Source organism: Danio aesculapii, chromosome 3, assembly GCF_903798145.1.
Source record: "Danio aesculapii chromosome 3, fDanAes4.1, whole genome shotgun sequence".
NCBI classification, from domain to species: Eukaryota; Metazoa; Chordata; class Actinopteri; order Cypriniformes; family Danionidae; genus Danio; species Danio aesculapii.
Genome location: NC_079437.1, coordinates 58,952,671 through 58,977,243, shown reverse-complemented (window position 1 = coordinate 58,977,243; position 24,573 = coordinate 58,952,671). Strand labels below are relative to the sequence as shown.

The window sequence follows — 24,573 nt, the reverse complement described above, 5'->3', positions numbered from 1 at the left end:
CTCAATACCACGGCTGAGACCAAGGAATACAAAGGTGATTCCCTTGAGCAAGACACCCCCAACTGCTTCCGGTTGGGTTTTCATAGGTGTAAGTCAATTTGGGTAAAAGGCTCTGCTAAATGTAATGTAAAAGTAGTCGGTTGGTGCTAATTGGGTGTTTGTACCACCTGATGGAGTTTGAGAAAAAATAGACACTAATGGAGCTGAGGCAGTGTGAAGGAGCCTGATGGAGTCTGGAACTTGATGGACTCTGCTAGAGCTGTGTGAGTGTAAATGAGCCTGATGAGAGTGTTAGAATTGATGGACTTTAGTGGAGATGAGGGAATGTGAAGGTACCTGATGGAGTTTGAGGAAAAATAGACACTAGTGGAGCTGAGGTAGTTTTAAGGAGCCTGGTGGAGTTTGAGGAATGATAATGGATTATTTGGTGGAGATAAGAGAACGTAAAGGAGCCTGGTGGAGGTTGCTCTGACACCAACACTTCCTAAACCCTAGCAGGCAGTCAGGATTCTATTTTCATTATGCAAAGTTTCTTCAAGAATATTTTGAGTTTACACCAGAAATACAGTACATGAAAAATTAGTTCAAACTCACACTGTTTCAAGTAATAAAGAATGGAAATCGGTGAACTTGCAGCAACATTAATAATAACAAAATTTTCCATCTGGATCTCCATCACGGGACTTTTTAAACACTCATGCCACCTGCCTTGCTCTGCTACCACTGCTTTTGTCTCCAGACTCTCGAGAAATCACTAGTCTCTCTCAGGACATCACTAGTCTCTCACAGGATATCACTAGTCTCTCTCAGTACATCACAAGTCTCTCATAGGACATCACTAGACTCTGTGGAAATCACTAGTCTCTCTCATGACATTACTAGTCTCTCACAGGATATCACTAGTCTGCCACAGACATTACTAGTCTCTCTCAGGACATCACTAGTCTCTCACAGAACATCACTTGTCTCTCTCAGGACATCACTAGTCTCTAGTCAACACTAGTCTGTCATAAGACATCATTAGTTTCTCACTACAGCTAGAATGGAGTGAAAGATTTAAGTGACTTCCATTCCATACACAAAGCTATCATCTGACCTCAGAGGACTTGGAAATGAAAAGCACCACAGCTGTATTCAATTTGACTCCAGCATTACTAGTTAAATCAATTACAACTATTGTGCTTTTCATTTTAATCTCATCAGCTCCCGGTTACCGTTCGCATTCATTTTATGGAAGGTACACAGCAGTGCGAACATTTTACAAAGCACGTCTCTGTGTTGCACGGAGGAAACAAAAGCACCCGGGTTTAAGAATGAGGCAATTTCCTTTTATAGGGAAACTAATACTGTGGTGTGGAAGCTTGTGTGCTAATGTGTATAATCACATTTACTAGACGCTCAGTGTTCTTTGTTCTGGGGAATGGAGTGTGTCAGCATTTTGGCTGATCTGTGTATCGCTGCCAGATTGCAAGTAAAAGGAAAAAAAAAAATACGCTTTTGTTTTTTTGTGTGTGTAGGTGCCACATCCGTGTGATCGACACCTTCGGCACAGAGCCAGCGTACAATAATGAGGAATATGCCACTCTGCACGGCTACAGGACCAACTGGGGATACTGGAACCTCAACTGCAAACAGTACATGACCATGTTCCGTAAGTCCATGAGCACTTTACTGATTGATCCATGCAGGAATGAACACAAACAAGAAAGCAGGCTTTTGAAAACTCAAAGTAAAACAGCCACTTTTTATATTAGTAATTGCATCAAAGAAAGAAAATAAAACCTATATGAGTAGGTTGAGGGTTGATGAAGGTTTAACAGTGGTTTATTTGCAAATGTTTAATGCAGGGGTCACCAATCACAGTCCTGGAGGGCCGGTGTCTCAGCAGGATTTAGCTCCAACTTGCGTCAACACACCTGCTTGATTGTTTCAAGAATACCTAGTAAGACCTTGATTAGCTTGTTCAGGTGTGTTTGATTAGGGTTGGAGCTCAAATCTGCTGGACACCGGCCCGCCAGGAACAAGTTTGGTGACCCCTGGTTTAATGCGTTAGCCAGCACATTCTCACTCCTGACATCTTCTCAGAACTCTTAAACACTTGGGGTACCCCCTTCTGGTGGCATTTTACGATCCTCCGTGAGTTTAATTGAGAAAGCGGAAGGCATCAGCATATTTATCCTTATGGTTACATGACGTATTGGGTAATATTTGTGGCATTATTGGCGTGTGAGTTGTTCTAAAGTAAAAAGTCAACTACTTGGTATAATTAAGGTTATACACTACCTGACAAAAGTCTTGTCGTCGCTCGCAGTTGTAAGAGCAACAAATGATAACTTGACTTCTAGTCGATCATTTGGAAAAGTGGCAGAAGGTAGATTTTTCCAATGAATCATCTGTTGAACTGCATCCTATTCAACACAAATATTGCAGAAGACCTATTGAAACCAGTCAAGTTTGATGAAGGAAAAATCGTGGTTTGGGGTTACATTCAGTATGGGGGCGTACAAATGTCTTAAATTAAGTATCAAGACATTTGTGCTGCCCATTACATTACAAACCACAGGAGAGGGCAAATTCTTCAGCAGGATAGCGCTCCTTCTCATACTTCAGCCTCCACATCAAAGTTCCTGAAAGTAAAGAAGGTCAAGGTGCTCCAGGATTGGCCAGCCCCGTCACCAGAAATGAACATTATTTAGCATGTCTGGGGTATGATGAAGGAGGAGGCATTGAAGATGAATCCAAAGAATCTTGATGAACTCTGGCAGTCCTGCAAGAATGCTTTTTCCATTCCAGATGACTTTATTAATAAGTTGTTTGAGCCATGACTTCATATTCTATACTGTAGATTATTTCTGTTAAGTGACAAGATTTTTGTTCTTGTCTAAGAAAAGTTAGGCCTTACTGTCCTAATTAAATAATTAAAAATCAAGGCATGATCATATTTTAATTGGGTAAAATAAGCATAATCTAGAGGCCTTTGCCTTTTATAAAAGCCACTTCTGATACCAAATAATCCACTAGAAGTCAAGTTATTATTTGTTGTTCATAAAACTTGTTTTTTTGAGACCTTTTTTGCCTGAGACCCCCTTTTCCCCCTGAAAATATTGTAAGGCCCCCCTCCACATTTAATGATATCATCGCTTATATAAGTTTGCAATAGATTTGACAAAAAAATTTTGTTTTCAAACAAACTGCCACGGTTGTAGGTGTGTGCGCACTTCTGAGTGTCTGTTGGTCACATGGTTTTGTTTTGTTTTGGTGTTCCACGTGTGTCTGTTACGTCAGTGTTATGTCACGTGCAATGTGGAGTCCGGCTGTGCTGATTAGCCTGCCAGCTGCGACTCGTTATCTCGGCTATATTTGGACAGCGCGTCTCTTGTCTCGTGTCAGTTCGTTGTTATTTTTGATATGCTCTCTGTCTGTGTTCAGGGCTACGTGGAGAACCGTCCGACACCCAGAGCTACTCTGTTCCTGTCTGTTTTCCCCCCAATCCCTGTTTTAGAGGGATACCTTAAATTTGTTTTGTTTATTTTCCGTTTTTGGACTTGTTCACATGCTATATTGACTGTGTCAATAAAGTATTTGACTTTCTAGTACTCATTTCCGCGTTACACAAACGGTATGTTTATTACTATATCTAGATATATTTATGCACAAAAAATAGCCTAATGTAAAATATAAAAGCAAAAAATCAGTAGGCCATTTGTATTGGGCACACCTTGTGGTATTGGGGATGAGTCTTCTCATCTGCATCTGCATATGTCTTATTAATTTGGACGGCCTCATGCATTCGTTAACAAGAACATTGGTGCAGATAATGCACTGTGGCTGGGACTTTTAACTTTTAAAGTGGTATAAAACCATAGTTCAGGTAACTATCTTGGCATTTCCTGCATTTTGTGTTTCCAGTATTGGTAGTGCTGTGACCCGAAATGTTTGGAGCTTCCTCACCTGGGTATAGCAGGTGGATATGACTACGGTTGCAGTTAAATGAAAAGATATGAAGTCTTCAGAGCAGCAATAAATTCAAATATCGCCACCGAGAAAGCTTTATACATCAAATACGGTTGTCGAATGATATTGGCTCCTTCGGTGTCTCATGACACCATACAAAATCTCAAAGTTCCCGGATAACTTGTGTTATTTAGCGGTTGTTATCTGGGAATAGCTTACCTTGAAATGTTGCATCTGACCAATCAGAATCAAGTACCTCAGACAGCTGTGCAATAAAGCATGCTAACCTATTTATGATACATCTAATAAAGATAAAGATATCTTATTAGTGGTTTGATTCTTCATCAAAAGGATGAGCATCTTGCAGCTTCTCGACTGCATTTATCAGGGTGAGTTATAAAAGAGTTTGAGTGTTTCGCAGCACAGAATACTCGAGCAGTGTGTGGTGTGTAGCAGCTGCTATAGGCACTGAGCATCTGTAAGCAGGAGAAGAGCAGCAGATGTTCTCGGAGCTGGAGAGAGTGTGGAGCATATGCACAAATCTGCATGCAGACAGTCTGAGGCGCTGCTCCTCATTTTCGATATATTAACACAACAGAGCTCTGGCCAACATTCAGAACTTTATAATTTGTTCTCTTTCAGTTTATGATTGTGGGTTTGAATTGATTTGGCCAGATTCCACACAGCGTGATGAGCTGGAATGTGTGTCTGAAGGGTAAAAATACATTTTTAAGTATATATCTCTACTATGCAGAAGACGTATTTTATCTAAGTTTAGCGTGGTCACAAAAATTAACATTCATCAAAAATTGTTTTAATAAATAACATAGTTTACTATTTACTATTATGTACTATTTATTCTATTTTTATGAGTGTCATGATCACCAGCGATCATAACTTCATAGATTGCTGGATCTCACTTACAATCCTTATGGACTACAAATCTGCCAGTTCTGGACTACATTTTCATACATGCACTTCACTCACACACATGCTTCCTCATTCTGACTGATTACACTCGCACCACCTGAGGATTGTCAAAGACTGATTACACACACTATTTAAACAGCACACTCGCCCATTCACATTGCCGAGTCTTGTTTATCTGTAAAGTGACAATTCAACGCGTTTTCTTGTTCTTGTTTCTCCGTGTTTTTGACCTTTGTTTACCTTTTTGTCCCTGTCTGTCGCCTGCCTTCAGACCTCTCGCCTGTTATAGTTGACTACGATTCTGTATTTGCCTTTATTCTTTTGTTTGCACCTGTGTTGACCTTTGCTTGCCTGACTCCGAATAAACCTGTATGTGGATCCAAACTTCAATTGTCTGTGTCACTTCCCCCGTGTTACAGAAGACTCGGAGAAACTATGGATCCAGCGGGGATTAAAATCATGTGCCTGCGTCAGGGAGCACGGTTAATTGAAGAATATTTGGAGGACTTCATTAACCTGCCACATTTAAAATCATTAAATGAGGAAGCATGTGTGTGAGTGAAGTGCATGTATGAAAATGTAGTCCAGAACTGGCGAGTTTGTAGTCCATAAGGATTGTGAGTGAGATCCAGCGATCTATGAAGTCACGATCGCTGGTGATCGTGACAATGAGGAATTATGAGTTTTATTATTGGCAGTATGCTGACATTACTCTGGATACTGTGGCTCTTGATACATCATAAAGAATTGCTGTCTTGGTAACATGTTCCAGCAAGACACCAACCAACAATTTGTGAAACTGTGCTGCTACACTACTACCTTCAAACTCTGCTCTTATGGACATTCATTCATTCATTCATTTTCTTTTTGGCTAAGTCCCTTTATTAATCTGGGGTCACCACAGCGGAATGAACCGGCAACTTATCCAGGATGTTTTATGCAGCAGATGCCCTTCCAGCCGCAACCCATCTCTGGGAAACATCCACACACACTCACTCACACTCATACACTACAGACAATTTAGCCTTCCCAATTCACCTATAGCACATGTACTTGGACTTTTGGGGGAAACTGGAGCATCTGGAGGAAACCCACACAAACGGGGAGAACATGCAAACTCCACACAGAAATGCAAACTGACCCAGCCGAGGCTAGAACCTGCAACCTTCTTGCTTTGAGGCGATAATTTCACCCACTGCGCCACTGTGACGCCCAAGACTGGCCTCCAGCCAAATTTAGCCTTGAAACCTCCAACACTAAATTGGCCAGTGTTATTGCCCAAACCCTGTATCTTCATACTGACAAAACTGTTAATCTTTAATTAAATGTAGCTCTTTTCCACAATGTTTTATGTACATATTTAATAGTTAAACATTTAACAGTTGCGTTTATAACAGACATTTACAAATTCCAACCACATTTAATTTCTCAGTTAACATTATATATTATATATGAATGAACAAACAAAGAAACGAACAAACATACAGGAGTTTAAATTCATTAAACTGGGATTCGTTTTCTCCATTGCAAAAGAAAATCTATAATAATAATAATAATGATGATATTAATAGTTATAATACCTAATAACAATACCTAATAATAATAGCTAATAATAACAATAACAACATTATTATCATTAGTATTATTATTAGTAGTAGTTATTATTACATAGTAGTGGTAGTATTGTTATGATTTATTATTCTGATATTTGATAATCTCACTTCTAGGAATAATATACATCAATAAAACATGAATAAATATGTATGGGTCACAATATTATTATTATTCATTATTACACAGTTTTCTGGAATACTTAATTCTGATTGTTCAGTTCATGACATTCCAAGGTATGCTTTTCCCAGATAACAACCAGTAAAACGAATAACACAGACTAATCCGGGTACTTTGAATTATATTGATATATGTGTGTATACATATATGCTAATTTCGCCACCATTTTGTGATAATAAATAGTATAGCTGCCATTTTTTTTTTATTCTGCAGGCTTTGCATTTACTTTAACAGTTGTAGACGTGGAAGAAGTGGGAAAATATACATCCGGCTGGTTGTTTTCACAGAATAAATCCCTTCAGTCTTATAAAAAGGCTCTTCTTTGCATGGGGCGGCTGATAAGCTTACCAGCTAGATGTACATGATACCTTATTATAATTATTATTTATTAATTTTTGTATTATAAAAACTTGTTTTCTCCACAGCACACACTCCTGACAACTCCTTCATGGGTTTTGTGACCGAGGAACTAAACCAGACTGAACGATTCAACATAAAGAGGAACAAAGTCAACAACATGGCTGTGGTTTACGGCAAAGAGGCCAGCATGTGGAAGGTAAGACTGCATGCATCTCCTAATAGCCAATCAAAGGAAGGTGTTTCGCAGAATTAGCAGAATTCTGACACATTTCCGCTGTGTGTAGTGTTGAGTAAGCCTTGCTCAGCATTTGATAAACACTGTGCTGTACCGTCACTGCTGTAGACTTGCCTGTGTAACTGTCAGAACATACAGAGATTGATTGCCTGGCTCCTATCATGGCTTGTTGGGCACACTGATTGCGCTAAAGTGGCGTTTGGATGTGCTGACAGCGAAATAACATCAGGCTGCTTTAACACGCTTCAAAGCCGGATGAAAGCAAACATTCGGCTGCATCAGGAGAGACGGGATGTGAAGACCGCCAGAGGAAACTGCGCCCGCTAACATATAAATAAATAAGTCAAAACTTGACAAGTAGCAGACTTTAATCAGAAAGCGTGTTCCAACCGCAGGCGTTTGGGAGCAGAGATTGGTTTTGATGAGAGTAAAATACACCACTGAAGAGTTTTTATTTTTTAAAGGAATCCAGTCTTTGAGTTTAACCTGAATGTTGTCTAAAAATGGTTGGCTTTTTGTAGCTCTTCACCATAGAAATCTAGCTGCCAGTTCAGTGTGCTGACCCACCAAAGACTATCCGATTAGAGATGAAGTGAAGATGCACATTTGTGGGAGCAACCCATTTATTGTCACCACTCAACTGACTGATTTGTATAACCCTTGTGTTTTTTGTCTTCTAAAATAAAACCATTGAAATGAATATGAATCTACATAATGATAATCAGGTGTGGCACGGTGGCTCAGTGGTTAGCACTGTCACTAGTTCGAGTCCCAGCTGGGCCAGTTGGCATTTCTGTGTAGTTTGTAGTTTTAATGACGATCGCGGCAGACGCAGACATCACGTAAACCTAGAGCAAGTTAGCTAAACTGTATCCACAGCTAAAATGAAACATGTGAGGATACAACTCCTCGCTAAAATGAAGCAACGATCATATAAAGTTAAGACTGACCGATTTAATAACTTTTATTGTACAATCTTACGGAGTAAATTCTCTGAAGGTCAGCAAGTTAAGCAAAAGCACACACTAGGGTGTATAAAAAAGATCCAAGATTACCTTTGCGTAAATATCGGAATGATTCTCTGGCATGTCGCTTTACATTTGTTGTTTTCATGAGTTTTTATCAGTCTTCACATCAAACGTGAATCTTCTGTTTCTCTCAGCTGTTGGCATCTCATTGTTGTTTAATCTGACAGACGCCCCTATGGAAGAAGATGTAACCGCATCCCGCGTATACCGCGGATCAGTTACTTTTCAAATGTGCATGTGTGCGTCATGCATCACACACCAAGATTAATTTTGATTGGATATTTACCAAAAATATCCCTCAATCACGTCTGCCGGAGCCCGTTGTCGTTCGTCCCCACGTGGAGGACGACGGCACCGAGGCTCTTGGCAGCGCTCAGGATAGAAATATTCTTAACTCGGGCACCAGGGAAGCAGAAAGTGCGTACTTTGTTACCTTTGGAGGAAGCGGAGCGGACGTGGCGCACGATTGAGTCGCCAATGATGGCCACATCGCGACCCGTCTCGCGGAGAGGGGCGAAGCGGTTCTCCGTGGGGATCTCGAACACCGGAGGAGGAGACGTTCTGCCCCGGGAACCGGTAAGCACCTTACGCGGCTGCACCCAGGGGCCGCGGTAGCCGGGTGTCGGCGTGAACCCCGTCCTCGGTGCGCTGGGCCTGGCCAGAGAAGCACGCGGGGTTGAGGAAGAAGGAGAATTGTTGTTGTATCGAACACTTACCTCAGATGAGCGAGTACGGGTTAAGAGCTTAGCCCTGAGCCCTGCTCGCTTCGTCTCAAGGCAGCGAATCTGGGACTCCACTGCTTCCAGCTCCAGCGCCTCCATCGATGCTTCTCCTGCACTCAAGGACAGACACGCAAGCGACATTGTACAAGGTGAAGAGCAAAGCCAGTAAGTGAGAAAATAAGTGAATGAAAGAGGTCGGTAGCTTTAGCTGACCAGCGGTGCTAGCAGGCTAAAGCTACAAACACCAGGTGGATGCTCAAGAGACAGAACGTTTAAAAGTAGATTTGTTTGTATGAGTGTGTTAAGGGACTGTTCACCCCAAGTAGGAGAGATAAATATTTAGTGAATGAGAAGGTATTTTATGATAAAAATGTAAATTGCGAATCTAAACTCCAAACAAACGCAGCGAAGCTACTGTCCGGTGACATGAAGATTTTCATCAATGAAATTAACACTGGTTACTGTCACACTTAATTTAACTTCTCACAAAAACAGAGCAGCTCTCATAATTTACAGGATTGTGGCAAGCACTTGTGGGAAAAGGTGACTTGGTATAGATAAACACTCCTTGAACACCTGTTCACCACCAACTGCAGTGTCCATCTCCAGGTCATGCTACTCTAAAACTGAAAATCTGTTTGCGTAGTCATGATTCCTGGACGCTGATTGGCTCAGGCAGGGGTGCCGCTGGTTGAATATTTTGGTGAGCCCCCCCATATTAGAAAGTTAAACCATGAGGTTGTCACAAACCAACGTTAAGAGCGATGGGGGCAAGGGGTTGCGGAGTGGATGGGTGCTGGGGGAGTTGATTTCGTCACTAACGAAAGTGAAGAGTGAGGGGGAGTCGTGGTGGTTGGGGGATTGATGTTGTCAAGAATGAATCAGGGGTTTGGGTTAGCTGTGAAATGTGGAGGTGGGTGTCGTTGACAAAAGTGTAAGGGGGGGCCTAATAGTAACTCTGGGGGCCCAAAAAATGCATGGGCCCTTAGGGCGCACTCATACTATGCTATCCAAACCGGAGTGTGAGTGCTAGGAATCAGGTTCAGGCATGGTTCAGATGGCCATAGCACGATTCACTTGTGTGTTGGCATGGTGCGCTTGTAGTGTGAGTGCAAATCGCACCTGAGCCCAAAACTGAAGACGAGACGTGACTTTTAAGGAGCTGTTTCATATGGATTTATTAATTATTCTTACTGTTCAATGAACAAAAACTATCATAGATCATTAAAGACGCAAACCCCTCACTGAACGTCAGCTGCACCATCAGCAAACTGCAGCGCGAGGACTTTATGATTATTTATGAACGTCAAAAGAGGCTGAACTGTTCGGCGAAATATTTGACTGCGTGTTACAGCATCCCATACGACTTAAACGATATAACTAAATAACTAAAGAAATCTCCTCTGTGTTGAGTGAGAACGCTTCTTAAACTGAACAGCGCATCATCGGTGATGTAAGCATGCTCAGGCTCGAATGCAATGTGAGTGCGGGCCGTCGGGGGGAGTCGGAAGGGGGGACAAGAGTGCTTCAGCTCAGTTCAAGGCAACTGTACATAGTGTGAGTAGGCCCTTAGAATCATCCTAACTAATCGTCACAACTTTAACACATTCAAAAACTCAAACAAGATGGCCGCCAAGGAAGTTGTGTCATGGCTTTTAAAACACTGTAGGCCAATCAGGAACAAGCAATCAGCTGGAAGTGGCCAATCAGGTATGTTCTAGGCAAAGTAGAGAAACAGATGAGACAAGACATCCATAGGGTTGTAGGGGTGCAGGGGGGGTAGACTGGGGGGCCCTTAGCATCATTCTAACTTCTTTCACCCAACTCCACCCATTTCCCAAGCCGATTCGGGCCCTATAATATTTTTTTTTGGTAGGCTCCCATATTAGAAATCTAAGTTAAGTTTAAAGGTTGTTGCAGACCAATGTTAAAAGCAGGGTGGTGCCTAATAGCAACTCAGCGGGCCCCAAAAGTGCATGGGCCTTTAGAATTGTCCTAACTTTCCCCCTCGAGCAGCGCACCTGGGCTCAGGTAAAGTGGTCTGGTGTGTGCGGGTGCCTCATGATAAAGAATAAGAGACAGAAGTTGCACTTATAACCCACAGCCTTTTTTACATTGTTCCTGCAATTTCAAATGCTGTATGTTTCTTGAGAGCAAAAGTTCTTGGGTCGTTCTGCATTGTGTGTTTGTTTGACAGGTTGCCATTTAAACATGATTTGTGCAGTCGAGCCCCTGAATGCTGACACTTCCCTGCAGGCCGTCGTGCCTGAAGTAGAACTGTACGCTCGGAGATTTGGAAACACAATCATCTCCCATTGTCCTCCTTTTCTCCAGTTCTAATTAATTTTTGGTCTCTTGTCGACCGTCTTGGATCACTGGCAGCTCCGTCTCAGAGCGTGACAATCATCTCATCAATTTATGGATGAGCAGGGTTCCCACGCTCATGCAAAACCTGTAAGGGTCACAGCAAGGAGCAAATCCCATATCTACACCTTAAGTTTATACTGCTGCTCAGTATGCAGTTCAGTAAAGTTAACTGAATTAGTCGTTTTGTCATCACATATTTATAATATGATACTCTTGACAGCACATTCCATGTCAGAGAAAAGTAAAGCTAATGTTTTCAGATATTAAAGATATTTGCGTCTACAAATACTTAACCCTTGTGTGCTGTTGGGAATGTTTTCATCCACTCTAGGGTGATTTTAAGTCTTTATTTTGGCCACAACTTTCTCTGTTTTTAGCAAATGGAATGATTATTGGTGACATTCCTCTGTAAAAATTATTGGTGCCATCTTTGACTCTGAACTAAAATTTGATCGGCAAAATATTGCGGTTGTCAAAAATAGTTTTTTCTATTTTAGATATACTGCCAAGCTGAAGTCTGTCCTCTCTTTCAGTGATTTAGAGAAGGTTGTTCATGCTTTCATCTCTTCTCGTCTGGACTATTGCAACGCATTGTATTGGGGTATGGGTCAGGCCTCTCTCTCGCGACTGCAGCTGGTCCATCCATCCATCCATCCATCCGTCCGTCCGTCCGTCCGTCAGTCCGTCTGTCTGTCTGTCTGTCAGTCTGTCTGTCTGTCTATAGTACACTTTCCATCCATCCATTCATCCATCCTTCCATCCATCCATCCTTCCATCTGTCCGTCTGTCTATAGTACACCTTCCATCCATCCATCCATCCTTCCATCCATCCATCCATCCTTCTATCTGTCCGTCTGTCTATAGTACACTTTCCATCCATCCATCCATCCATCCATCCATCCATCCATCCATCCATCCATCCATCCATCCATCCATCCATCTATCTATCTATCTATCTATCTATCTATCTATCTATCCATCCATCCATCCATCCATCCATCCATCCATCCATCCATCCATCCATCCATCCATCCATCCATCCATCCATCCATCCATCCATCCATCCATCCATCCATCCATCCATCCATCCATCCATCCATCCATCCATCCATCCATCCATCCATCTATCTATCTATCTATCTATCTATCTATCTATCTATCTATCTATCTATCTATCTATCTATCTATCTATCTATCCATCTATCCATCTATCTATCTGAGATGTTTTTCCCCTTAAATACAAAGTCAGCATTTTTTTTTTCTTCTGTTAAAGCTGGTAATCCTCATTCTGCCAAAAAGACTCAGAAGATCCACTCAATTATATTCAGTTCTCTCATCCGTTCTCCAGCACAGATCTAGGGGATTTTTCTCAAGTAGCAGGATATGTGGAGAATCAACAGCTTGGAATAACTGACGGGAATAAATAACAGTGTGGAATAATGTTACAAGCTGAGATTTTGAGTTAGACTGTATAGTAGGCACCACAAATGAATGCAGTTGTAATAAATAAATACATCTGGGTTGTTTTCCTTTACACTGCGGATTATAGTGTGTTTGCATAATCAAGTGCAAAAAATAGTATCAATATAGCATGAGAAGACAGCACTGGAGTAAATAATATGTGAATATGCTTAAGAAAATGAACTGAATCTGATTGATAAATAAGCTATAATCTGTTTAATTAAGTCTGAGTGATTGCTACAGATTTCTATAACGATGTTTTATCTCCAGTGCTGTTTAACTAAGGTTTGCTTGCAGAGATCGATAAGGAGATGTCGTTAACGTAGCGCTGCTTTCTCAAAGACGGACAGAAATCTTTAATGTGAGACTTAACGAGGCGCAGCATTGATTTTCTGAATGTCAGTCGCCGTTTGAAAAAAAAACACGTCGTCTGTTATGCTTAATCTTCAATCGTCCGTTCGTTACTGCAAAGCACTCCAGAAAGATGCGCTCATAAATGTCCTGAAGGTAAACACTGGACTGTTGTAGTCACTTTGTTTTGTCTGAAGTACTTTTAAGGAGTCTGCTATTTATTAAAGCATGCATGAGGGAGCAACGGGAACAAGCTCTTCTGCTGCGCAAGGAAAACGGCCAAATGTGTTTTATTCTCACAAGCATTTGCCTCTAAAACTCTTAATGGCGTGATATAAGAAATTGGGTGTAACTCTTGCCTGAGGAGATGTATGCATTATTAATGGGGCGATGATTTAAATAGGTAAATAATTCATCCACCTCCTAACCGTGCATCAGAAAGAATGCATTGTTGTCCGGAGAACACAGTGCTTGTCTTGTGTAGAAACAACGACATCAACAATATGGATGTCAAGTAGATGGAGATAAAGAGAGAGATTACAAAAAGCATTAATGAAATTAAAAAAGAAAATCCCTTCATCTACACTCAATGCATTTAGAATTATTTTTTACTCTGTTTTAATTAAAAATTCAGAATAAAACTGAATGAAATCAGTCTTTTAGATTATACACTTAGTATGATGTTGATATATCAAAGTAGGAGTATGGTGAAATTTAAATTATGAGCTGAAATGTAGTACACTGAAGCCAAAATTGCTTTGTAATACTTATTTTTTTATTTTATTAAATTATTTAAATACATTTTATATGACTTTTCTTGAGTTAAAATCAATAACCTAAATGATACTGGTAAAAAAGCAGTAAAATAACCACATTTATTGACATTAAAATGTTGTTGAAAGTGAACAGTAGTAGAGATTCTTGATTTTTACCAGCATTGCTGCGATGTTGTGGTATTAAGGCCTCCCACGCCTCCTAGTGGGCCCACTCTGGGTTCACAACATCGCAGTTGGTGTCAGAAGTGGGATTGCTTCGGGGTAACGTGTGGCGTAGTCACAGATGACAAGTATGTAGCGGTGTCCAGCACTACTCCTTTCAAGTGGTCCCACAATATCCATGGCAATGCGGCGGAAAGGGGTTGAGATAGTAGGTAAGGGATGTAACGGAGCCTTGTCTCTTTGACGTACCGCACTGGTTGTCTGACATGTGGTGCAAGTGTTGCAGTATGTCTGAACATCAGTGTACATGGTAGGCCAATAGAAACGTGAGCTTATGCTTGTGTATGTCTTGTGAAATGCTAAATGTCCTGCCCATGGAAGTGTATGTGATAGCTGTAATACAATTGGACGACAAGACAAGGGTACAACCAAACATGTACCGTGCCATGACATGGCAGCACAGTAGCACTATTGCAAGCTACAGGAACAAGCATACTACATAAAACTATCCTGTCTGCATCGTATTTGCGCTCACTTGAGCATGTGCAGTTAGATTAGTAGATAAGTTTACATGTACACTCACCGGCCACTTTATTAGGTACACCTTACTAGTACTAGGTTGGACCCCCTTTTGCCTTCAGAGCTGCCTTAATCCTTTGTGGCATTGATTCAACAAGGCACTGAAAACATTCCTCAGCGATTCTGGTCCGTATTGCCATGTTATCATTTTGTGATTTGTGCGTGGAAATCCCAGCAGATCAGCAGTTTCTGAAGTACTCAGATCAGCCACGTTCAGAGTCACTTCAATCAGCTTTCTTCCTCATTCTGATGCTCGGTTTGAACTCCAGCAGATCGTCTTGACCATGTCTTACATGCATAAATGCATTAAGTTGCTGCCATGTGATTGGCTGATTAGAAATTTGTGTTAACGAGCTGTTGGACAGGTGTACCTAAAAAAGTGGCCGTATATTATCAGAATATCCAATGAGCCAAATACTGAGGCATTTCTAAATGCCCCATTCACAGCTTCAACGTTTCCCATTCACTTTGAATGGGTGACGTCGGGCGTTGCCGAACTGCATTGTGGATCCGTTGGCGCCGCTTCAGAGGCGTTGCTCGCTTAGTTGGGACTTACTCAACTTTTCAAGTGGCGATGGAAGCGTCAGCCAATCAGATTGCTGTATGCAAATACACCAGCTCAGGCAGTGGCCTATTGCTGATTAATTTCATTGCCTGATGCTGCTATGACGATCGCGTCAGCCCCAACTTCAGATACGCACTGTCAAGCGTTGACACTGAAGCCCCGTGTGATTAGGGTGTAACTTTGACTGTGGCTTGCCATAAGCTAATGAATTCTCTGTTGCTCTTACACTCTGTTGCCCTTGCACGGCACAAGCTTTTCTTAGCGCAGTTCACAGTACTTCACTGTACAGCTGGAGGGAGAGTGAAACAAACTCACTGAACACACTTTAACCGGCTCATATTTTCATCCATAAATCCAACCCAGGCTCATTCTGAGAACGTAGTCCTGGGGACGTTTCTGGAGACCGCGAAATACGTCCCGGGAGGTATGTATTTTTGCAGTTTTTGTTTTCGCGAGTCCACGAGAGGCCGCTGTGTTCGCTTTTGCCCGTGCCGTTCTCGTGTAAACCCGCTGGAGGCCGCTGTCGAACGACCTTCCGCCTGTCTGCCTGGATGACAGAATGATTGACTGTGCGACTGGCCAATCGGCGGGCTGACCCACCCTCCTCCGTCCCTTAAACCCAACCAACGACGATTCACAAAAGCCGTCCAGAAAAAGAAAAGCCCTCGTCTGATTTTTACCACGTTTTCGGATTTTGACCACATTCTCACCCTGTGATGAACTTGTTCGCTTGATTTTTTGGATTTTGTTTTTGTTTTCTTACCTGATTTCTGGAACCGCTCTTCCCCGGACTCGAACCGGGTCGTCGTCGTGGTCAGCCCCTCTCTGTGCCTTGAGTCCGCCAGATTACACGAAGAGCTAACCGGACAAACTGGTTGCAGCGGGAAAGCCCTCCACACGGAGGCGAGCGGCCGGCCGGCAAGCGCCGAAGGGAACGGCGTCACACCGCCCCGCTGCGTTCGCTTAAAAAAATGAAATGCATCCGTACGTACCCCCGGCTACGTATTTCGTGGTCTCCAGAAACGTCCCTGGGACTATGTTCTCAGAATGAGCCTGGGTTGCATACATCGAAAAAAGGCCATTTTCAGCAACTTTTCTTAGGGCTCATTTACACAAACACTTCATTGCTTCTAAATAAGCAAGACATGGCGCTCAGGAACGGGTTTAAAAAACCACAGCGCAGCACATGATCCATGTGACGCGATATTATGAACGTGATGTAATAACGCCAGTAACGGACCCATTTACAAATAGGAAAACAATATGTTATGATAAGCACTTGAAGATACATCACACAAAGTCACAATAAGCACCTCCTCTGCCATGATATGATGTTAAATAAAACAGTTGTCATGCCAACTTTATACTATAAACAGAAGCAACGATTGCCCCGCCTCTAAGCTTTTCTGATTGGTCCGCTGCTGTGGAACTGACAGTGCTGAGCTGCGCTGCGTGTGAAAGTTGAAGATCTTTAAGTGAAGTTCAGTTATAAACTAATTTCGAGAGGATCACGTGCTTATGATTGCTAGCGGCTGGATCCGCATTATCCAATTCTCAATGCACCAATCAGACGATTCCTAAGCTACTACAAATACCCTGGGTTACGTACCACTGCTATCTTCGTTTTGAAGAATCCCCACACATCCACCCCTACTCCTCCTCCTTCCTAGATGGGTGACACGGTGGCCCAGTGATTAGCACTGTTGCCTCACAGTAGGAAGGTCTCTGGTTCTAGGCTTTACCAAACCAGCAGACATTTCTGTGCGGAGTTTGCATTTTCTCCCTGTGCTCACGTGGGTTTCCCCCGGGTTCCCTGGTTTCCTCCCACCATCCAAAAAGCATGCAACATAAGTTAATTGACTAATCCAAACCTATAGACATGCTCCTATAGCACTATAGACATGCTCCTAGTAAATGGTTATCTCTCAAGAGCAATCACTGGCTGTTCATTGGTTATTACAGCGAGGGAGTTCTCGAGATCTACCTGAGCTCAAACTCCCCTCTCGCCTTGCAAAGGGAGGGAGCCCCGGGCTCGAGGATCTTATGAGCTCAGGGCTCTCTCCCGGGACAGCATGCCAAACAAGCTTATAATTAATCATGAGCTAAGTGTGAACTCTTGAAACTTGAAAAAACACGGCGCTCACTTGAGCAGCACCTGAAAAGATGCAAGACATGAGCTCAACGTTCATACACATCCTTCATGCACGAGTTTACATTAAAAAACAAAAGAGAAGTAGCGCTGTGGAAACGAAGAATGCATTCTTTGGGAACAGCCCCTTAATCTGCAGCTTTTTAGAATATTTGCTGGTGAACACAGTGTTGAAGTGAGTCCCAAAACCCTGAAATTAATGTAATGTAATGTTCTTAGCGCAGGTCACAGTATTTCACTGTACAGCTAAAGGGAGAGTGAAACCAATGTGCTGAACATGTTTTAGTCTTTTTTTTGGTGCATATTTTCATCCGTAAACCAAAAGTGCTATTTTCAGCAACCTTTCTTAGGGCTCATTTAGACCGAATGATTCCTTGCTTTAAAAAAGCGAGATGCGTCGCTCAGCAATGGGTTTAAAAAGAGGACAGCACAGCTCATGGTCCACATGATGCAATATTATGAACACGATGACAATAACAGACCAGTTAGAAAAAGGAAAACAATATGTTATGATAAGCACTTGAAGATACTTCATATGGGGTGGCATGGGGGCTCAGTGGTTAGCACTGTCACCTCACAGAAAGAAGGTTGCTGGTTCGAGTCCCGTAACGGTCAAACACATCCATCAAGCACAAGTTTACATTAAAAAAACAAACAAAAGAAAAGGAAGGATACATTCTTTGTGAACAGCCCCTTAATGTGCAACTTTTCTAAAATATGAAATACGCCAAAAATATGCCAAATGACCATTTTTTATTGGGTTATTACAACACAATCTCACGGCAATCCGTAACTTTTTGATTTAGTGGCTAATTTGTACAAATTCGTACGATCTAATTCGTACAATTTAGTACGATTTGCTCATCCACCAATGACGGTTGGGTTTAGGGGTGGGGTTAGGTGCCACGCCTCCTTTTTAAAATCGTACAATTTCGTACGACTGAACTCATACGAATTTGTACGAATTAGCCAACATACTTACGTTTTCTCGTGAGATCAGGCTGGTTATTATGGCTGTGTTTGATTTGGTGCTTTTAAATGGTATCATTTGGAAAGATGTGCTAAGTGCACCTTTAAACATCCTCACACCATGACGCCTGTCCTAATAAAATAAACAGATGCACAATAAAATGAATATATGACTTAAAAGGTATTACTGGTCATAAGTAGGGCCAGATGAAATCTGCAGACATTTTTTGCTATTTCTGCACAGAATTTTGTTAAAAATCTGCAAATTTATGCGGAATCAGTATCATAACTAAAACCTTAATATATGAAATAAAAAGTAATGCCTTTTTAACTTGTATTTAATGTTTACAATGCACATCCTATTAGATCCACTTTATTTGGTAAACAAAGCAAGTCTCTCATATAATATATCTAATAAAGGACAGAAAATATTACTTTACAGACTGTATAATTAATAATTTATATGAACATTTTCATATTAGTCAATAATTATACTGAAATTAATTTAAAAACTGAGTAAATTTAAATGTACACACATTTACACAAGTAAATAAGTGAGGTTTATTAATAAACTAATTTCGAGAGGATCACGTGCTTATGATTTATCACAGCCGGTCTCGTATTAAGCTAATCAGTATCTTCCAATCATATGAGCCATAAGCTACTATAAATAACCACAGTTTTCAGTCCACTTTATCTTCGTTTGGAAGAAACCCCCCTTCCTCCCCATTCTCCTCCTTCACTATAGATCGGGCGGCACGGAGGCCCAGTGGTTAGCACTGTTAGCCCCACAGCAAGAACACTGCCAGCCCTGGTCCTGCCAGGTTGGTAGATGTTTCTGTGAGGAGTTCGTATATTCTCCCCGTGTCCGCGTGGGTTTTCCCCTGGTTCTCCGGTTTCCTCCCACCATCCAAATATATACATCATGCATAACAATCAAGCATTTGTCTAGCCCCCTCTTTTCCTCACGTGTTCCTTTAGCTACGGCAGACAGGGAGTTCTGAGATCCACCGAGCTCAGGCTCCCCTCTCGCTCTGCAAACGGGAGGAAGCCCCGGGCTCGAGGATCCCTTGAGCTCGGGGCTTTCTCCCGGGACAGCATGCCAAACAAGCTTTTGATGAATCATCAGCTAAGTGTGAACTCTTGAAACAGAATCAATGATGGGCTAAAAATCTGCGGAATTCTGCGCGTGCTGATTCCGTGTGGGCCTAGTCATTACTTAGTCTAACTATGACAGCATCAGTAAATCAGTATCGATATATATATAAAATGTAATAATCTCTCAGTGGAGATGACTGATATTTAATTTAAAGTTAGTGGTAGTCTAAAAATACATTACTTATATTTGTAATCTTTCAATACTGGAACGATGAACAGGTTTCCATGTGTTTTGACATTTTTCTTTCTCATCAAATATTCCTGTGAGGCAGAAGCAAACAACAACAACAACAACAAAAACGTGAATTTGTGGTAATCAGTGTAAAAACTGTGCTTGAAACATCATTTAAATAGCAATCATAAACTGTGCAGTGATTACACTTCTGTAATACGCCGAAAAACAAATGAAAAAAAAAGAGGCTCAGACAAACACAGGAAATGAAGTGTTGTGCTCTGCTGGGCTCTTTATTGAACTGTGGGCTGCTGCATCACATCACATCCTTTGTTTCTGTCAAAGGCAAATGAATTCAACAGATTTTTCGATATTCTTATGAAAACAGTTGCAGTTGCTGTATTTGTAAGAAGCTGTGAGTCAGATTTACTGCTCCATTCTGCCGCCACAAAAGTGAAATGGACAAATCATTGTTTCTGGTTTCAACCTTTGTCTAAATTACTTTTAAAAGGCACATTCCCATATGAAAAAACAAATACCTTTAAATATTTAAAATACGGGCTATGCAGGGGCACAGTAGGTAGTGCTGTCGCCTCACAGCAAGAATGTCGCTGGTTCGAGTGAGTCAGTTGGCGTTTCAGTGTGGAGTTTGCATGTTCTCCCTACATTCGCGTGAGTTTCCTCCGGGTGCTCCAGTTTCCCCCTCTGTCCAAAGACTTGTGGTACAGGTGAATTGGGAAGGCTAAATTGTCCGTAGTGTATGAGTGTGTATGGATGTTTCCCAGAGATTGGTTGCAGCTGGAAGGGCGTCCGCTGCGTAAAACATATGCTGGATAAGTTGACGGTTCATTCCGCTGTGGCGATCCCAGATTAATAAAGGGACTAAGCCGAAAAGAAAATGAATGAATGAATAATTAAAATAGACTTTTTGTCAACCCTTAAATATCCCTAAACCTGTACAGTTAAAGGTGAAATGCTTTGAAATCTGCAGTTTTGTTCAATGTTTGACGTAATCTCGACTGAAACATTGAGAGAATGTTTTACCATCGTGCATCAAATCGTCACCTCAGAATTTGAGTTTTTGACATATTCTTATTAAATGACAACTCATTTACATTATGGGATTGCTATGTAGAATGCTAAACTTTGTATATCTCAAAATCATTCAGAACGCAGATTGAACCTTATAATTCCAAGGTGACGAAATAAGAAGCATCTTAAAGGGTCGGGCATGTCAGATACTAGAGTGCATTTGATTGGTCACGATTTGATGAGGAACTGAAGCAGAAATCACAAGTTGGGAAAAGGTATTTCCGGGGGAGATATGGATGATTTGCGGGTGTTTAGGGGCGGGGTTGCGTGACATATTTGAAGAGCGGAGGGGGTTTTGCGCGAGGTATTTGAAGAACAGGGGGAAGATGCGTGATTTCCGGGAGATTATCATTCGTTTGCGGGCATCAGGGAGTCTCTATGTATAGAACTTACGGGAGACTTGGGATATCTACTGAAGTATGAGCTGATGTGAATGATACGGTTGATCCATTTAGGCAGTGACAAAGTGACCAACTTTACATGTTTATAACTCTTTTATATATTCTATAGATGAATTGTACACATGAATACACCGCGGCTCAGTGGGTAGCGCTATCGCCTCACAGCAAGAAAATCGCTGGTTCGAGTTCTGGCTGGGCCAGTTGGCATTTCTGTGTGGAGTTTGCATGTTCTCCCCACGTTGGCATGGGTTTCCTCCGGGGTGCTCTGGTTTCCCCCACAGTCCAAACACATGTGCTAAAGGTGAATTGGGTCAGTTAAAATTGTTCATAGTGTATGAGTATGTGCGTGAAGGCCAGTGTATGGGTGTTTCAGAGTACTGGGCTGTGGCTGGAAGGGCATCACCTGTGTAAAACATACGCTGGAATAATTGGTGGTTCATTCCGCTGTGGTGATACCTGATGAATAAGGGACTAAGCTAAAGGAAAATGAATGAATGAACAAAGTATTGTTGTTTATGGTGAAATTAGGTTCAAAACAAAGATAGACATTGTTGTTTATACTTACTTATGTTAAAGGTGCCATAGAGTGCATTGATTCTATAAGTTAAATTGTTTTGATATCTACATAGTAGGTATGTGGCTTAGCTAAGTGCACAAATCACCCAGAAATGGATATTATTCTCAATTACATCCACAGGAATTACCCCTACACTTTTGACCAAATTTGGAATCTGAATGTTAATGTTAATGCTATAACGCTCCACAGCTCATCTGTGCCACCCGGAGTATCAGAAAAGCTTTACTCTGGTCGGAGTTTTCAGAATGTTTTGGTTTTAGTCACCCTATATTCTGTTTTTTTGTGGACAAACAGCGAACCATATAGAAAAAAAATACAGTTTTAAAAATACCTACATTCATGTGGAGCGGCACTAAATCTACCAGAGTAAGCTTGTTTTTTCTGGAGTGATGGAGTTAGGGTTAGGGTTATGTATATAAAAATGAAACAGGAATTGATATCAAGTTCTGCATAAACAGATGGTGTTTAATAAAGTTTATTGCCATTCTTTACTTCTAGAAAACTGACAGTAGGAGCTGAGAGATATGACACCATGCATAAATGTGAATAAAACAACTATACTCAGCAGTCTACATGTATTTGTTGCCTCATTACAAACATACTCAGCAAATTGTACAATATACGTGATAAACTAACAAGTATACAGTTAAACAGGTGTTATTTGGTGTGGGTGTACAAGATTGAGATTGTTGTAATCTCACTAGGAAACTTTTTGGCTAATGAAACGCAGCCTGGGCATGCATATTAAGGATTTCATGTGTAACGTACAACCCAGGCTCATTCCGAAAACGTAGTCCCGAGGACGTTTCTGGAGACCGCGAATTATGTAGCTGGGGGTATGTATGGCTGCATTTTGTTTTTTAAGCGAACGCGGTATGACGCCGTTCCTTTTAGCGTCACCGGCTGACCGCTTACCTTTGTGTGGAGGGCTTTCCCGCCGCAACCAGTTTGTCCGGTTAGCTCGTCCTGTGCGTCGGCGGACTCGAGACGCAGAGAGGAGCTGACCACGACGACGACGGCGAGCGGGTTTGAGTCCTGGGAAGAGCGGTTCCAGAAATCAGGTAAGACTAAAACAGAATCCAAGAAATAAAGTGAAGAGGTTCATAACAGGGTGAGAATGTGGTAAAATCCGAAAACGTGGTAAAAAAAATAATAAATCGGACGAGGGCTTTTCTTTTTCCGTACGGCTTTTGTAAATCGTTGGTTGGGTTTAGGGCGGGCGGGTCAATCGGTAAAATTGGTTGGGTTCGGGGAAGGAGGAGAGTGGGTCGCCCAGTCAATCATTCAGCCAGTCTGACAGACAGACGTTCGTTTGACAGCGGCCTCTGGTGGGTTCACGCGAGAACAGCGTGGGCGTGAACGGCACTCGCGGGAGACGTCCGAGAACCCAAAAAGGTGCACACAGCGGAGTCTCACGGATTCGCGAAAACCAAAAACTGCCAGAATACGTACCTCCCAGGACGTGTTTTGCGGTCTCCAGAAATGTCCTCGGGACTACGTGTTCTGAATGAGCCTGGGTTGGTAACGTAGCAGTCTGTGTTTTGTTTTAATTGACCTGTTTTTAACTGCAATATTACATCTGTGGGATCAAGGAAACAATTGTGTTTGAGACTCACACTATGTCATTTCCATGTACCAAACTGTTATTATGCAGCTATGCCTAAGTATATCCAGATTTACATCATATAAGTAACATTTCAGCTTCAACATTTGATCTCATATAGCAATTAAAAAAAATAAACATGCGAACTCTACTCACATGTCCCATTAATGTCTGTGGTAGAGCAATGCAACTCAAAAAGGCTAAGAATATTATATCATGTTTCTAATGTAAATAATACATCATCAAGAGACGTGCTAGTCTCCCTGTAGGCCTCTCTCTCTCTCTCCATCTCTCATCTTCTCCTCACCTCTTGTGCTTCTGCAGGGAAAGGAGAAATTGCTCTCCATCCTGCACCGGTACATGGACATCCATGGGACAGTGTACTATGAGGCCCAGCGGCCCCCAGAGGTGCCCGTGTTTGTAAGGAACCACGGCTTGCTGCCCCAGGATGAGCTGCAGCAGCTTCTGAGAAAGGCTAAGGTACTGCTATCATCATGTGCTTTTCAACCAGTGACAGATTAAGTAGTATTGGAGAGATCGGAGGGGTTTTTAGAATAGACTTTATTTGAGTACTGTTTGTATTTTGTTGCGTTTCGCATTTCTGGTACAATATTAATAGAAAAAACTCTGCTTGGCTTGAAATTAAAACCTTCACAGCTTGAGGAAAAAAAACCATACCTTTTCTCCTGCATTTCTCCCAAAGTGGAGCTTATGAACTACTGAATGACGCATTACACCCCATTCACACTACAAGTGACACAAAGCAACAAGCATCCATTCATTTCAATTAAGAGTGAGCGACTTCTACTGCTCGGATGTAGACGTGTCGAGCGACGAAACAAAGTTGTCAGTGCTCCAACTTTATGCAAATGAAGAGTGACTTTCATGGGTGACAGCCAACACAGCATCAGTAGAGCTCCCGTGATCATCACTCAGCTCCTGCAGCAGTTGGTTGTATGTCTATGCTGTAGACCTACACCAGAGGTGCTCAACCCTGTTCCTGGAGATCTACCTTCCTGCAGAGTTCAACTCCAACAAGTGGTGTAAAGTAACTAATTACAAATACTCAAACTACTGTAATTGAGTAGTTTTTCTCAGGAATTGTAATTTACTGAGTAGTTTTAAAGATGTGTACTTTTACTTTCCCTTGAGTACGTTTTTCGGGCTGTAT

At 41.8% G+C, this 24,573-nt stretch overlaps 1 protein-coding gene across 1 annotated transcript in view; it reads left to right on the top strand.

Annotated features, from left to right (window-relative positions):
- Window positions 1-24,573, top strand: part of LOC130221747 (alpha-1,6-mannosylglycoprotein 6-beta-N-acetylglucosaminyltransferase B-like) — a 209,485-nt gene that overhangs the window by 168,132 nt on the left and 16,780 nt on the right. Inside the window, exons 10-12 of the mRNA XM_056454334.1 lie at window positions 1,518-1,651; window positions 7,101-7,231; window positions 23,727-23,882. Of these exons, the coding sequence (XP_056310309.1) occupies window positions 1,518-1,651; window positions 7,101-7,231; window positions 23,727-23,882 (421 nt within the window). The remainder of the gene's footprint in view (window positions 1-1,517; window positions 1,652-7,100; window positions 7,232-23,726; window positions 23,883-24,573) is intronic.